At 53.9% G+C, this 16,045-nt stretch overlaps 1 protein-coding gene across 6 annotated transcripts in view; it reads left to right on the top strand.

The window, feature by feature from the left end:
- GRAMD1B (GRAM domain containing 1B) overlaps positions 1-16,045 on the top strand; it is a 205,749-nt gene that overhangs the window by 165,279 nt on the left and 24,425 nt on the right. For 5 of the 6 annotated variants that reach the window (XM_081799246.1, XM_081799245.1, XM_081799249.1 and 2 more), the window contains exons 3-6: positions 1,793-1,813; positions 13,723-13,807; positions 14,390-14,493; positions 15,236-15,331. In XM_081799246.1, coding sequence (XP_081655372.1) covers positions 1,793-1,813; positions 13,723-13,807; positions 14,390-14,493; positions 15,236-15,331 — 306 coding nt within the window. Of the gene's footprint in view, positions 1-1,792; positions 1,814-9,262; positions 10,140-13,722; positions 13,808-14,389; positions 14,494-15,235; positions 15,332-16,045 lie in introns of those variants that run through there. The other variant, XM_081799250.1, reaches the window with a different exon arrangement.

Raw genomic sequence — 16,045 nt, 5'->3', positions numbered from 1 at the left:
TTCGTTCCTGTTGCCCCCTTCCCTCCTAGGGTCTTCCGTGAAGGCCAGGACAGTGGGGTAAGGAGCTGGGGGCGGGGGGGTGGACAGGTGACAGCGTTTTCTCAGCTATGAAGCAGGTGTCCGAGGGCCTGGCTTTGGGTTGATAAAATGCTGGGAGCTGGGCAGCTGTCGAGGCTGACAGCGCCTAGGGGGTTCCTCCGCACTGCTGAGAGATGGGGTTCAGGGAATGTCTGCACAGCCTCACGCCCTGTGACCTCAGAGGCAGGCCCCAGGAGCGAAGACCTCCCGAGATGCAGATCAGGTCAGACGCAGCCTCTGCCCCATCCGCTCTCCCCTGGGTCCGGGAGGCCTTTGCCAAATGTTTGCAGGCTAATTTTCGGATCCAGGTGCAGGATTCCCATGTGACAGTAGCTCCTCAACAGTGAAATAGTTGGTTTTAAGTATTCAGATGTGGCCCCTTTACCTGCTGAGACCTCTGGATCAGAGGAGAAGGTCAGGTCGTGATTCGAGTATGTGGCTTGCAAATGGGCCATAGTGACAGCCTTTGTTGGGACATGACTGTGAGAGCATCTAGAGAGTTCTTCTGATGGAGTGGGAGAGCGGGCGAAGGGGGAGATTGTCGCCCGCCCTCCACCCCCGCCAGACACGCTCCCAGTGGACATTCTGAGACTGTGACCTTTCTTTCCCTTATGAGTCAGGGCTTCTTAGACGAGGCGGGGGGATAAAGGTTGCCAGTTGGCCCAGAATCCACACCTCGTGTATAGTTGTTGACATGCAGGCAGTTTCCCCTATGCAGTGATCCTTTGCTGCAGTTATACCTTTGGCAAGCTTCTTAAAATCGAAAATACCCCATCTCCAATCTAAAACTGTTGGATCAGCACCTCAAGGGAGGGGGCCCAGACAACTGTGTGTGTGTGTGTGCGCACACGCGCACGCATGCATGTTCCTGTCTGCCTGTCTGTCTTTCAAGTGGGGTGTGCATAAAGGACTCCTGGCCATAGAGATTGGAGGTAGACAAAGCACAATTTCGGCCATCCCTCTCAGTTGCCATGGAAACGAGTCACCTTTGCCCAGGGCCAGGAATGGAGAGCACCTGAATTCTGGAGCTGGCACAGAGTCTTGATTTTGTTGGTAACAGAATTACAGCACTGCGAAGCTGGGAGGCAGGCACCATTAGCGATGATGTGTTTCAACCTTCCTCCCAGGGCAGAACCCCCAGTACTCCCCTACCTTTATCACCTCAGTCATCAGCCAGTGGTTGAGCAGGAGGGGAAACGGACTCCTCTGCTCCCCGAGAACATAGTTGGAGGAGGTGTCCAGGCAGCTCCTTTTCTTCCTTTACCCCAAGGGTCCCCTCTTGCCTTCTGCAGAGGGGCTGACTTGGGGCAGAAGGCTGGGTTGGTCTCTATCTGCACTTTGCTCCTGGTCAGGGCCCATCTGGGGACTGGGTCTTGGATGCCTGCAGCGCATCCTTTCCCCCCATCAGAACCTCGTGATGGGGCTCTGACTCCCTTCCAGCTGAGCTCTTGGCTGGTGCTGCCGCTCCCTGCCGTCCCGACCTTGGTGAGGCTTCCAGCATGGACCTGCCCTGGGCCTCCTTTCTGGAGCCGTCTTGAGAAAGGAGGACCCCTCTTGAGCAGCCACATGGGAAGCATTCAGCTGCATTGGGTTTCCTCCTCCCTGCCCGTCCTCTGCTGTCTGTGTAACCTTCCCTCAGGAGCCGGGCATACCCCGGCCATTCCCACCATCTCTTCCCTGACTAATGGTACCTTCTCTTATTTTGTCCTTTCAGAAAAGCCAGAGTTGGTATAATGTAAGTATCCCTGTTTCTCTTCTTGTTGGGTACACGGGAAGCGGGTGGGGGATGGGAATGGTCGGGAAATGGAGAGGCACCGAGTGCAGTTCGGCTGCCCCATGGGCTTGAGCCAGTTGAGGGGCCCCTGGCCAGCCCCCGCCCTCAAACTCACTGGTTATCCTCTGCAGCAGGACAGGACTGCTGGTGAAGGAGGAGTTGATTCAGGGAGACCAAGGAGGGCCAGCCCTCCTTATCCTCCCCTAGACTCCTGGACAGGGCTCCTCCAGCCCCAGTGAAGGGGACTGGCTGGGGGAGGCATCCAAAGACCAGATGGAATTCTGGGACTGGGTCAGCCCCGGGGCCTGAACTTAGGACCAAAGTTTCCTTCCTTTAGCTGACACATTTTGGGGGCAATGCAGCCAGAAGACTTTTCCCCGTTAGTAGAGAGGCCGTCCCATGTAATGGAATTTGACTTCTGCCCCAAGACCCACCTGCACTGCCCTAAGGGACGTGTGCCTTCTAGAAGACATCCACTACTCTTGGGTCTGTGGTGAAGGTGTAGCCTGGGGTCGTCCGTGGTGGTGGCTCAGCCAGCCGCTTCATAGCCAGAAATTGTGTTGTGGACTAAGCAGTCCCGTCCAAGACCACAACCCCCATCACACAGACTGGGCTGCAGCGTTTTGAACTTTTCCCCTGGAGGGCAGCTGACCGAAGTCTCAGCCAGCCCCCACCACATTGTACTCTGCCCTCTGGGACTGCACCGCGGAGGGCCTGGCCTCAGGTCCCCATCGTTCTGCCCCGAGCCTGCATTTCCCCACACTTGCGTCTGCTTGATCATGCAGGTACCACCCCTCTGCCTCCCCTGGCACCGGGCTGTACTCCAGCAGGTTTCGTGGGCATGCGGAAAGTGGGGGAGAAGGTGGCTGTGAGTGACAGAGGCCGTGGACACTGGGGTGGGGCGGGGAGGCTTGCATTTAATGTAGGGACTTGGGTCCGAATCGTGTGTTCGTGCGGGGTGAGGTAGAGGGATATCTTCTTTCGCACGCGGCTCAGGGATGCCCCAAAGCCAAGCACATGCCAGTCAGCCCCGGGGCTTCTGACCTCTTGCTGCTCAGCGGGCCTGCCTCTCCCTGGGGAGCTCTGCCCACCTAGCCTGGTACACACGAGGGGGAGGTTGGAGGGCCACGCTGACGGAGACGAACTGTGGGCTGAGGTGGCCTGGGTCGGGGAGAAGCCAGATGACACCCCCTCATTCCCCAGCCCTTCCCCTTGGACCCACCGTGGTCTTCAGCCCCCGCGCTGCTTAGAGCTCACATCCTGGAGGCGACAGAAGCTGCTTCTGTGAGGGAGGAGAGTGGGGGCCGCTTTCCTGGGAGCCATGTGGGGCCTCCAGCATCCCTCGCCTGACAAAACCTCCACCGCTCTCAGCGGTATTACAAAATGAGTGCCCCCAGAGGGAACAGGAAACAGGTGGCTGCAGACATGTCAGACCATTGTAACATCCAAATTTGGACATCCAAATCCCACCCCCCGCCCAGCCTCTCTTCTCTTGCTCGCTCTCTTTCTTTCAATCAGGCTCTTCTGTTCCAGCTCAGTTCCCCTTATTTGACTCCTTCCCTACCCTTTCGTCTCTGGTTCCTCCTCCTCTCCTTTCTCTGATTTCCATTCTCTGGCTGGCTCTCCCTCTCTGCCACCAGCCAGCAGGTTCTCCTTCCCCTCCCTGGCTTCCCCATTCCGTCACCTCAGGGCCTCTCTCCGCCCCACACATCACAGAGTGAGGGATAGCAATGGATGCCAGCCAACTCAGGGGTCCCGGCGACAGATAAGATGGCAGAGGAGCTGGGAGTGACCGGAGCCCCACTTCCTGCCCGATGCCCTGCAGCTGGAGACCTGGAGACCCTCCCTGACTGCACATCGCCTTATATAATGGGCCTCCACGTAGTCAGCTCCCAGGCCTTCCTGGGACTCACAGATGGTCAGTGTCTCCTCCAGCCTCCTACCCCCGCAGCCCGAATGAATTGCAGAAATGTGACGGACTCTCCACTCGGCACAAATCATTAACTCACAGAGGCCTAGTGCGCAAGGGACTCTGCTGAGCAGTGTTTCGCGCCCCCCCTGACTGCCCCCCTCCCGGGACGCATGCTCTCACTCTGGAGCCAGACACCAGGGGGCCCATCCAGAAATGTCTTCTTGTGGCTCCCTTTTCCTCGGCTTTGTTTCCGCGTTGCCAGGCAGATGTGGCTCCTTGTCTGCCTTCCATCTGCCCGGGTCCTGCTCCGCTTCCTCTATGGAGGCCTGACGCAGGCAGGGACAAGTTGCAGAATGGAGTGATGTGGAGGAGGGACAGGGAAAAGGTAGGGAGACCTGGGAGGCCAGAGGTGACAGGGGACCTCCAGCCGGCCTGAGCTGTAGGTCTCAGGGGCTGGGTCTAGTTTCTCTTTGCACTTTGTCTTCATGTGTTTTCACATCGGGAGGGAAATCAGCAGCTGGTGTAGCGGGTAGAGCCCTAGAAAGGCTGGCTTCAGGTAACCCCTGCCTCGTCCTCCCGTGAAAACCCTGCTCTCCTCCTGAGGCCGAGATGAAGCCCTGGCTCTGGGCTTGCCAGCTTCTGGTTGTCTGGAGGAAGCAAGGGGCTGCCATTCCACACAACAGGCGTCACCCCCATCTCTGCCCACTCGGATGGTCCCCGCGGGCTTATCCGTGGCGTGGGCCTGAGCGTGGCCCTTCCCCTAGGCACCGTTGACCTGCCCCAGTCAGGAAGCTACCACCTGGGTGTTTCCCCAGAGCCACATGAATCGATGCCCATGGGCGTGGGGTGCCCCCATGCGCCCAGCGCTGTACCCCTCAGTGGCTGGACACCGCCCTGCTGTGCATCATATATGTGTCTGTGCTCTTGCGTGCAGAGGCCCCATCGGGAAACTTCCGTCCAAACCCCCCACCTGGCTCCCCAGCATTGCCCGCCAATAATACATCCATGGTTTTCCAGAAGGACGTACCTTTCCTCTGTGTTGCCCTGTCTCCCCTCCTCAGTGCTGCTGATGGCCCTCTTTGACACTCGGGGTAGTCCTCCAGCTGGGCTGGAACATCCTTATGTGGATGGGCAAAGGCTTTGTCATCCCAGCTCTAGGGACCGTCACACAGGCCCTGGTCAGGTTCCAGCCCGGGCGTCCTCACGGAGCTGCTGACTACTGAGAGAACATCTCAGGTTGTTGGAGTAGCTTGGGTCTGATGGGAGGGAAGCCCACCCAGCCCCTCCCCGCCCGCTCCCCAGGCCCCTCCTTTACCTGCCTCTCTTCCACATTTTACTTTTGGGTTTTTTTTTTTTTTTTGGTCTGATATTTGTATTTATTTTTCTTGCCAGAATAACACAAAACATAGTGATAATGAACAGACTTCTGTAATTTCCTGGGGCAAGATTCCACTAGTCTACTTTTAAATATGGTGTTTGTGATATATATTCATTTACTTATTTTTAAATTTTTTATTTAAATTCCATTTATTTAACATACAGTGTATTATTAGTTTCAGAGGTAGAGTTCATTGATTCATCAGTTGCATATCACACCCAGTGCTCATTCCATCACGTGCCCTCCTTAATGTCCATCACCCAGTTACCCCATCCCCCTACCGACCTCCCCTCCAGCAACCCTGTTTGTTTCCTAGAGTTAAGAGTCTCTTATGGTTTGCCTCCCTCTCTGATTTTGTCTTATTTTAGTTTTCCTTCCCTTCCCCTATGTTCTTCTGCTTTTTTCTTAAAGTCCACATATGAGTGAAATCATACGGCATTTGTCTTTCTCTGATTGACTTATTTCACTTAGCATAATACCCTCTAGTTCCATCCACTTCGTTGCAAAGCATTGCATATAGCTACCACATCTTCTTTATCCGTTCATCTGTCGATGGACATTTGGGCTCTTTCTGTAGTTTGGCTATTGTGGACGTTGCTGCTATAAACATTGGGGTGCAGGTGCCCCTTCAAATCACTATGTTTGTATCCTTTGGATAAATACCCAGTGGTGCAGTTTCTGGGTCATAGTGTAGCTCTATTTTTAACTTTTTGAGGAACCTCCATACTGTTTTCCAGAGTGGCTGCACCAGTTTGCGTTCCCACCAACAGTGCAAGAGGGTTCCGCTTTCTCCGAATCCTCGCCAACATCTGTCATTTCCTGACTTGTTAATTTTAGCTGTTCTGACGGGTGTGAGGTGGTATCTCATTGTTCCACTTTTTACTTTCACCTATCCAACCAGGGAGGAGATGTCATCATGATGGCAGACCACTTTGGCCTGAAAAGTGCAGCCCGTGGAGGGAAGTGGCTAGACTCCAGGGACACCTGGAGGGGCTGAGGCATGAGAGCTTCTGGTCTCTAGCCAGGGATGTGATATGCAGGTCAAGAGTGGGGTTTGAAGGCAGTGCAGTCTACAAATGCCTTAAGGCCTTCCCAGGCCCAATCTACGCCCCCTTACCCTTGCTCCCCCTCCCCCAACTTACTTGATGATCCCAGCTTTATTCATCAAGGCCCCCAGCTTGGGAGGCGCAGCCCTAGTAGACATGAAATGGTGGAATAAGCAGAAACAGGGCTATAGTTACAGTAGGGAGCCAAGGGCAAAATTGGGGGTGGGAGGGGTATATTCTGTCCCCCAAAGATGGCCCCTGTTGGGTGCAGTAAGTTTGCATCTGGGATGAAGCAGTCACCGGTCTTCTGCTTGGTGCCTCACCTTATGTGGGCACAGGTAACTGTCCTCATCTGCTTCACCCCTTCCTGGGGGGTCAGTCGTCCCGGCGACCCAGAGAAGCAGCTTGTCTGAGGTCAGAGGTTAGGAGCCTAGGCCCTGGTGGCTGGGAGAGACTTAGCGCCCAAGCTCCTCCTTGATGCCCCGGGATGGGGATGCTGGCTTTTTTTGATGGGGAGGAAGGGATCGTGCCAATCCTGTGGGATGACCAAGCAGGTCTGGCAGGCATGAGATGGAGAGCAAGAGAACAAAGCTTTGTGGGCATGAGACTGGGACATTAGGGGGACGATATAGAAAGTGGAGGTTCGGAGACAAGACTTGCTGCCTACAGCCTTGGCAGCCTGTTCTTTCCAGGGAGGCTGCCTGTGCTTCTGATAGCTCTGCCCATCTCCCCGCTCTCACTTACCCGTTGTCCTGGAAGAGTCTTCCTGACTTCAGCTCCCCCGGCCCCCCATCCTTCACCTTCTCCAGAATGTTCCCCACACTCCTGATGAGATCCCCTCTCAATCCCACTCTCCTCTTTGCCTTTCTGCATGACACTATCCCACCTGCATCTCTCTCCTTACTTCGCTCATTGCCCTCCCCCTCTTCCCCGTTTCCTACACCTGGCTGCTCCCTACCTGGATGTGGTTGGAGGGCCAGGATTTGCTTGGAGGGTCTTAATTGATTTCTTCCCAGGTGAAGCCAGTACTCCGCCAAATTCCATCTGGTTTTCTCCTGGGTTCCTCCACCCCACCCCTCCCCGTGCTGTACCCAGGGAGGGGGTACCACTTGGTCCCAGCTCTCAGTGTTTGCCATCGAGTTAATGTTTAGCTCAGGGTCAGTTCCCTCTCCTCAGGCCCGAAGCTGCCTGTCACTCTGCCCTGCCCAGCCCAGCCCAGCCCATTCCATCGTGGGAGGTGTAGGAGACAAAGGCTGAGCACCGAGACTTGTCTCCCTGGGGTTATCTCTCCAGGTGTATCCTGGCCCCCACCTCACCCGACTGTAGCCGTCATCTCCTTGTTTGGCCGTAGCAATATGTAAATGTTCCCGGGGAATTACTATAAGCATTCAGCTTTCGTGGGTCTGTATACTGCCTAGATCTTGGGGTCTGGTATGGCCTAGGAGAGAGGCATTCTGGTCACCCTGGAAAATGGAACTGCCAGGTTCCCCTACCACACTGCAAAGGATAGGGCTGCGCTCTGCAGAGCAGAGAGAACCTCGGATATATGGTTTGGAGTGTTGGCAGGGATCGGGCACCGAGAAGCCGTGCATATAGAGATGGGGATCTGGCTGGCTACACACACGTCAGTTGCAGTGTGAACAGGAACAATTTTAGAGGTGTATAAGGAATGTGTTCATTTGGTCAAGAGTTTCTGAGCAGCAGATCATGCTCTGCTGTAGAAGATAGAGCTGTTTGAGGCGTAGATCCCTCCTGGGAAGATGATAGTCTGATGGAGGTACCACGCTACATAGGTGACGGTGGAGGCCTTGGGGCTGTGTCCAGTGTGCAGACATTGAGAGAGAGAGAGGAGTTTGGGGACGGATTTAGACTGTCTACTTTCTCTAACACCGTTTAACCAGGAGACTCTGGGTTCCTTGGAAACAGAATCTTTGGTTTGGGAGTCAAGAATCTCCATTTTTAAAGCATTATTTATTTTTTAGAGGGAGGACGGGAGGGGCAGAGGGAGAGAGAGAGAGAGAACCTCAAACAGACTCCCCGCTGAGTGCGGAGCCCGACATGGGTCTCCGTCTTGCGACCCTGAGATCACGACCTGAGCCAAAAGCAAGAGTCTGATGATTCCACCGCCTGAGCCACCCAAGTGCCCCAAGAATCTCCATTTTTAATGCATTCATTGGGTCCTTTTAAAGTATGCTCATGTTTGAGTCCTGCTGGCTCAAACCTCAGAGACCCCTAGGCCAGAGGCCCCATTCATCATCCATCACATGCGGGCTTGGGACCCTCACCACATGGTGAGGCATAGCTATGGAGGGCGAGGCAGGTGCCCCATTTGTTTCAAAGGTCTGACTATTCCTGGGGACCCACGTCTTCCCAGTCCCGATGCTGTGTCTGGAGCCCTTCCTGGCCCCATTGGCCTGGCTCCCATTCCTCAGCTTCCCTAGGTTCAGCTGTTTCCTTTTGACCCCAGGGGCCAAATTCTTTGCTCTTAGCATTGCTTCTTGGCCCTCAAGGTCTGAGGAGCTGCCTGGGAATCCCCTTGGCCTTCATCCCCCTCCTGCTAGTGCTGGAGGCAGGGCAGGGTCCCCGGAGCTGGTGACCTCAACTTGTCCAGGCGATCTGCCCAACTTCTCCCCACCAGTACATCCGCCATGAGAGGAGTCCGACTTCCAAATCTCCTGCTGGTGGTACACACAGGGAGGTTGGTGGACCGGTGGGTCAATGACGGGAGTATGCTCCAGAAGTCCCTGGCCATCAGCGTCTCCAGTTTCAGATTTCATCACAGCAGCCGTGCCCCTGGCACCTCCCCCACCCCTCCCGCCCTGGCAGCCCTGGCCAGCTACTTTCCATTGCAGGAAACATCTGCTGGGGAGGCCAGGCTAGGCCGGGGGGTTACTGGAGGGTGTTGGCCAGTACCAGCACCCAGATCCTGTAACTTGAGGCATGTGTAGGGCTCTGGGCCTGCCCGCCCGCCCGCCCACCCACCCACCCGGCCTCCCTCCTGCCACGGGCGACTCTAACAAAGAAGTTGTTTGCTGGTCAGCTAAGGAGAGCACAGTCTGGGGAAGGAAAGGGGTGTGTGTAGGGGTGGGGGTGAGAGCAGGTCTTGTTGCCACAGCTAGGGGTGGCCGCTCTGCCTGGGAGAGGGCTGTGAGTCATAGGGACCAGCGCCCGCCCAGCAGAGAGATTGCATGGTGAACGGGCTGCCTTATGGGACGGGCCAGACGGAGCTGGGAAGCTGGGAGCTCATTCTCTCCCCGGAGTTTCCGACGAACTGTGAGCCGTGTGTGAGTAACCAGCGGGGTGCACCTCTGGACCTGGCTGTGGGGTCGTCCTCTTCCTGCGCAGTTTGTCCACCAGGGGCCTGCTATCCCCAGCCCTCCAGCCGGCCCCCCGTGCACCCACATCTTCTGGCCTCAGCTGGCCTCTTGGAGTGGCTGGCCACACTGAACCAGAACACGGGGCTTCACTGCATCCCCTCTGGGTCACCCTCCGTCCAAAGACCAGCCCACCTTGTGGGAGCCAAAGTGGGACGAAGCAAAACCTGGCCATGGGAGACTGGCCGGCCAGCCTGTCCCAAGAAGCATGCTGACCATACCCTCCCACTTGTGAGGTTTCGTGCTGGGAACAGAGCTCTGGGATAGAAAAGGAGGCCAGTCAGGGTCACATAGACCCTCTGCCGAGAAGCCGGAGGTTGCCTGTCTGCGTTCAGCCCAGACGAGACTGACTGTTTTCATCCTGAGGGGACAGTCGGGAACCAGAGCTCCAGGAGCCAGGCTCCACTGGGAGGTGGAGCCGTGGGTAGCGATGGAATCTTTGACTGAGCCTGGGGTCCTCCGGAGCCTCCTGCTGGAGCAGGACAGCCAGCCTTTGCAGTGGTACCTGAAGAAGTTTCCGGATACACCTGCTGGTGCAGAACTCTGCTGCTGGCATGAATCTGAGGAGATCCCAGCCGTGAGTGTGCATCCCAAAATCTCTGGGCCCCTGTGACCATTCTGCCGTACCCCTGTAATTCCCCACTCGGCCCTGCTGCCTGAGGGCCCCCCATCTGACCATCCTTGAACCAAAATTCTCTGACCATTTTAAATTAAAGTAGGTGAGCCACGCCTCACTTTTGGAGGAGATTGCTTTGAGAGCATGGGGGTGGGAGGCAGAGGGTCGTGGGCTCTTGAATCAAAAGGATATATGGTGGCAGGTCGACCTGATGAATCTCTGCTTTAGAGTCTGGGAGGCAGAGGCATCCACGTTGGCAGCCTGGGAGAATAAGGGCATTTATTTGCAAGATTGGGTTAAGGAGTCCCTGAACCCAAGCAAGTTTTTGTAGAGCTGGCTGAGTTCAGAGGTCAGGGCTGGGAGTTGCCCTCCCTCTCCCCAGGGCTACAGCTTTGTTCAGAGGAGAGGAGGGGAGCGGCTCCCTCCATTTGCCGGGGGTTTGGTTTGGAGATGATTGCCAGATGCCATGTACCTCCACCTCTGTCAATGTCTCAGTTCCCGGTGGAGGCGAAAGAGGCAGGGGCGAGGCAGCAATGTGGAAAGCACATGAGAAATAGGAAATAGGAGGACTTCCAGGCTTCAGAGAATTGGATGCCTGATGCCTGGTTACACCTGAAGGGGGCTTGGGGCCATCTGCTAGGCTGGTCCTCGGGCTGATAGTGGAAAGTGGTAAATATGAAGACTCACCTGATTGATACTTTTTTTTTTTTTAAAGATTTTTATTTATTTTTTAACAGAGAGAGACACAGCGAGAGAAGGAACACAAGCAGGGGGAGTGGCAGAGGGAGAAGCAGGCTTCCCGCCGAGCAGGGAGCCCGATGTGGGGCTCGATCCCAGGACCCTGGGATCATGACCTGAGCCGAAGGCAGACGCTTAACGACTGAGCCACCCAGGCGCCCAATACTTTTTTTTTTTTTAAAGAAATTTAATTGTGGTAAAGAACCTAAAACTTACCATCTTAAGTATTTCTAAGCATTTCTCAGTTCAGTAGCATTAAGTGCATTCACACTGTTCTGCACCCAATTTCCAGAACTTTTTCATCTTGAAAAAACTGAAGCTTTATTACTACCCTCCTGGGGGAAGAAAAAAAACCCCACTTGTGGGCATGAAAGACTAGTGGGGCCCCCGAGTAGGTGGACATCTCATCCCCCAGAGAGTGTGCTCTGCCAGGGCATCCCTGTTTCCCTCTTGGGACCAAGACCCTGAGCCACCATCATAGAGCAGTGACTCAGACCAGGGACTGTGGGTCAGACTGCCTCGGTTCATGCTCTCCTCTCCCACTTAGTAACCACATACTTTGGACAAGTTGCTTAACCTCTCTGTGCCTCAACTTCCTGGTGTATAAAATGGGAAAATAAAAAATCTGTGGTCCAGTGAAATGATGTATGTGAAGGGCTAATGACAGTGCTTGGTGTGTGGTAATGACTCATTTCACGTTCACTCAACTGTAGCTCTAGGAGGTCAGTTAGACATGATTAGGAACTTCTTGATGATCAGGTGGGCAAGCAAGGGTTTTCAGTGTGTGGGCTCTGTTCTGCAAGGCCAGGGGGCCAGTTAGATTGGTTATCTCAGTTATCAGTTTGGAATCAACCTGTGGGCCAGAGGAGTGTGGTATTCGGAGGTCTTTTCTAGCCATAGAAGTCAGAGGATAGGTTGGCTTCTCTTGAATGATATAGATCATTCAAATTAACTATAGACAGGGTAGTTGAAAGCACTGGCCACCATCGGGCCACTTAGCCTATCCTCTGACTTCTATGCCAACTTCTCCAGGTTGGCTTCTCTAGATAGGTCTTTTCTAGCCATAGAAGTCAGAGGATAGGTTGGCTTCTCCCAATGTCCCTGATACTTGGTTCAAACATATGGCAGGTGATTGTTAAAGTTTGGGGTTCTACAGCATAGCATGGCTTGGGGGAAGGTAGCAGGGCATTGACTACTGCAAGTATAGATCATTTTATAAACAAGCCAAAACAGAAGTTTAAAATTCAAGTTAACTATAGACAGAGTAGTTGAAAGCACTGTCTTCTCTCTCTCTCTCCTGGAAATCTTCCCGCAAACTGAAGTCATGCCATTCTCTCTCCTCCAACTTCCTGAAAAACTCCCATTTCTTCTAGCACAAACACCATCGGGCCACTTAGCTCAGCTAGTCAAAGCGCATGCCCTGAACTCGGTTAGGCCACAGCCCGAGCTTGCTCGAGGGCCACTTAGCTTTGCAAAAAGCCAAAAATCAACCGTCTGAAGCGCATCTCGGCGCCACTGCAGCCGTACGCCAGTGGGTCCCCAGGGGAGTGGGTGGAAAGTGTAAATGGCCAAGACCTATCTGTCACCATCACCAGGACAATCTGGTGCGCTCCTGGCCTAAGTAGGCCGGTCATGGACGCGCCAATATGGGTACAGATGTTTCTCTGTCGTGATGCATGGCTCTTCCTGGATTGTGCTCTTGTCTTCATGTATCAGGCTTGGGTGTCTTTCATCCACAGGCTACTCCTCCTCTCCTCCTTCCTCTTCCTCCTTTTTTTTTTTTTTTAAATTTTAAGATTGTAAGCTTGGAAAGATGAGGTTTCCTGTCTATTCAACTGACTGATGGAATTTCCAAGGAGGATTTGTGAAGGCAGTTTATGGCTATAGGTCTGCACCCAAAAACCTAAGTGGGCACAGGGTCATCTGGTAGCACAGGTGGTGGGGAGAGGTGAGCAGAGGACCAGGGGTGCAGAAATCTGCCACTGACCACTTGGGGACTCGGGCTGGGGTCTCCTCTCTGGCCTTCCTTTCCTCATTGCCAATGGAAGGGTTGGGTTAAATAGTCTTATAAAGGATGGGGAGGGAATCAAGGTTGGGTGCCTCCAGTTACCAGACATGCTTTTAAATTCTCTACTTCTGTGCTTATTCTAGTACTAGTTTTATGGTGTTTTTTTTTTTTTAAATCTAGTCTTGGTAAAGTACAGTTCTCTCCCCCCGCCCGCCCAGTTTCACTGAGATATAATTGACAAGTCACATCGTAGTAGTCTTATGATTATTCTTATGATTTTTCTTTTCTAGTCGTCAGTTTCATCCACAGCCCAGTACTTCCTGTGTTAGTCACGATGACCACTGCTTCCGAGGGATGCTCTGAGTAGCATCATATTCTGGGTCCTGCAGGGGCCCTGGGGGAGCCCTCTTGGGCCCCCGTTTTGCTGTCAAGGTGGTACTTCCTGCTGGCAGAAGACAGGGCAACAGTAGCTCTTGTGGTGGGTCCCAGGAAGCTCCCTGGAGGTGTCCCTCCTTCCTTTCTCTTCTTGGGATCTAACGTGGACCCTGCTTAGTATGTTTGACATTTTCTCATTGATGGACACTGAATACAAACCCTTTTGGAGTGTCCGACTCTCTCCCTGGCGTTTTTCCATACATACCAAAGCCCCCTTTGCCTCACCGAGCCGCTTAGGGTCTGTGGGATAACAGAGCCTCATCTTTGCCTTTTAAACATGCAAGCAGGTGCTCCTCCTGCGTCTTCCTCCCCATCCCCACAGAACCTGGGAACATCCTGCTAACCTCGGTCATTGTCACACAGGTGTTAAGCCCAACTTACAAGCAGAGAAATGAAGACTTCAGAAAGCTCTTTAAGCAACTTCCAGACACGGAGCGCCTCATTGTTGGTGAGCTGGGGGACCTGGGAGCAGGGGGTGGGAGCAGGAAGGAAGTCTGAGTGTCCCAAAGGCAGCACCCAGGCTGCTTCTGTCTTGAGGTTACCCACCAAAGAGCCAACCCAAGTGAGAACATCTGTCTGGGAGCAGGGAGAGAGGATGTCCAGAGCACTGAGCCCCGTGGTTGAGGCTCAGGGCTGAGCAACGTGTGTGTGGCGGCCTCGACAGAGAGCCCAACCTGGAATGACTCACTGCCACTCTTAACCTCTGCAGATGGCCCAGCAGTGAAGGGTTGGGGTAACTTGGATGGGGGAGGGGTGTTAGTTGCCTTTAATGGTCTTTTCTCCCTCTGACTTTCTCGCTCCTTCCGCCACCTCATCCGTCCCTCTGCCTTCAGGTAGCAGCGGCGTATTTCACGTCACATGGGCTGCTAGGGACTCCCTTGGCCACTAGTTCAAGTGTCTCACCCACCTAGTGAGTAGTAGGCAGTGGAGCTCCCACAGTGCTGGTGGGAGGGATAGCGTGCCTCATTTGTAGTGGTTTGCTGAAGATGTTTCCTGTCTCTGAGCTCCTCTGTCCCCCATCCTACCACAGATTACTCCTGTGCACTCCAAAGAGACATTCTTCTTCAGGGCCGACTCTACCTCTCTGAAAATTGGATATGCTTCTACAGCAACATCTTCCGCTGGGAAACTCTGGTAAAGACCTGGGGCTTGGTCCCTGGGCTAGCACTGAGCAAGCTGCCCTCACTCTCCCCCTTTCGTTGACTTCCTGCTCTGCCCACACCTTTGCATAATTCATAAAAGCACATGCCTGAGTCTTGAGGGAGAGATCTCCTCTGCAGTGTCTTCTCCTCCCTCCCTCTTTGGTGTGGAAGAGAGCATGAGAGCATTTGCTCTTGGCAGATGCAGGTAAATATTTGGCAGGAGTCACTGCAGAAGGTAGAATAGTTGAGTCAAAGGGGCCCTGGCCTTGGTACTCAGGTCCAGGTTGTACGTTATCTGGGTTCTCCACCTAGTTGGCTGTGTCTCATGAGGCTAGCCCTTTGTTCTTCCTCTGCCTCCTCATCTTATAAAATAAAACAGGAAGAGATAAGCTGGTGACTTTTACCCTGTCACTGTCCTGTGTTTCTTTAAATGCCAAGCAGTGATGGGGTCTGTGCACATTGATCAGACCGTGTAGACGTGAGAAGGAAGGCTCCCTGGACCAGCAGCTGAGGCACCGTGGGGCTCTGGGCGAGGCTCAGCCACCACCTCGCTGTGTGGCCTCTGTGAAATAGGGAGCTAAACCAGATGATCTCTAACGGGGTCCCTTCCAGGTTTGGAAATAAGGAGACGGAGATGTGATTTCCTCTCTCTGGTGCCACGTAAACTCGTGGCCGACTCAATGAATGTCTCTTCTTGCTTATTATCCATTCTCCGTCCCTGTTGGGGGTACCAGCTAACTGTCCGTTTGAAAGACATCTGCTCCATGACTAAAGAAAAGACAGCTCGCCTCATTCCCAATGCCATTCAAGTTTGCACTGACTCAGAAAAGGTAAGTGGAATCTAATCTTGGACCTTCTACTCCCCACCGCCCCAATCCCCAGGCCCCACCCCTTTTGTATTCCTGTTCTTCAGCTGCATGAATATGGAGGCCAGGAGGATGGGGGTGGGGGACGGTAAGGGGATGCAGATCGCAGGGACCACCTCCATTGGATCAGGGTGTGTGGAGTCTGAGCAGGGGTGAGGACGGAAGGTCTATCCATTGGACTTGGAGCCCGAGCACTTGAATTTGAGTCCTGTAACTGTGGGTGTGGTATGTCACCTCTCTCCACGTAAGTTTTCTCATGTGTGACATCGAGCCAGTCGGTCCTATGACAGAGGCTTGAAATGACATCACGGATTTGAAAACACTAAGTTGCAAAGCTCTGTGCAAATGTAAGTTGTTATTATGTATCGGCAGAGTCCGGTAGGAAGTGGATTGCCCGTGTCAGCATGGGGGAAAGGTGGTAGGTAACATTTAGGGCCGAGGAAACCCAGGGATCTTTGACCTTTAACCAATTCCTGGAGACTAAGAGCTTCAGGGCTAGGGGTGGACTAGGCCTGAGCTGAACACAAGTCTGCAGAGCCCTTGGACTTGGGCAGTTCAGTGGCAACAACCATGAGATTTGGGGTCAGATAGTCTTTGGTTTGAATTCTGTTTCTGGCCTGAATCAGCCTTGTGATGACAGAAGTCCCCTGATCCCACCAGCCCGTTTCTCTTTATTAG

This window comes from Leptonychotes weddellii, chromosome 11, assembly GCF_054177405.1.
Source record: "Leptonychotes weddellii isolate Sample4059 chromosome 11, ASM5417740v2, whole genome shotgun sequence".
In the NCBI taxonomy this organism is placed as follows: domain Eukaryota; kingdom Metazoa; phylum Chordata; class Mammalia; order Carnivora; family Phocidae; genus Leptonychotes; species Leptonychotes weddellii.
This window is presented reverse-complemented; position numbering and strand designations above follow the sequence as displayed.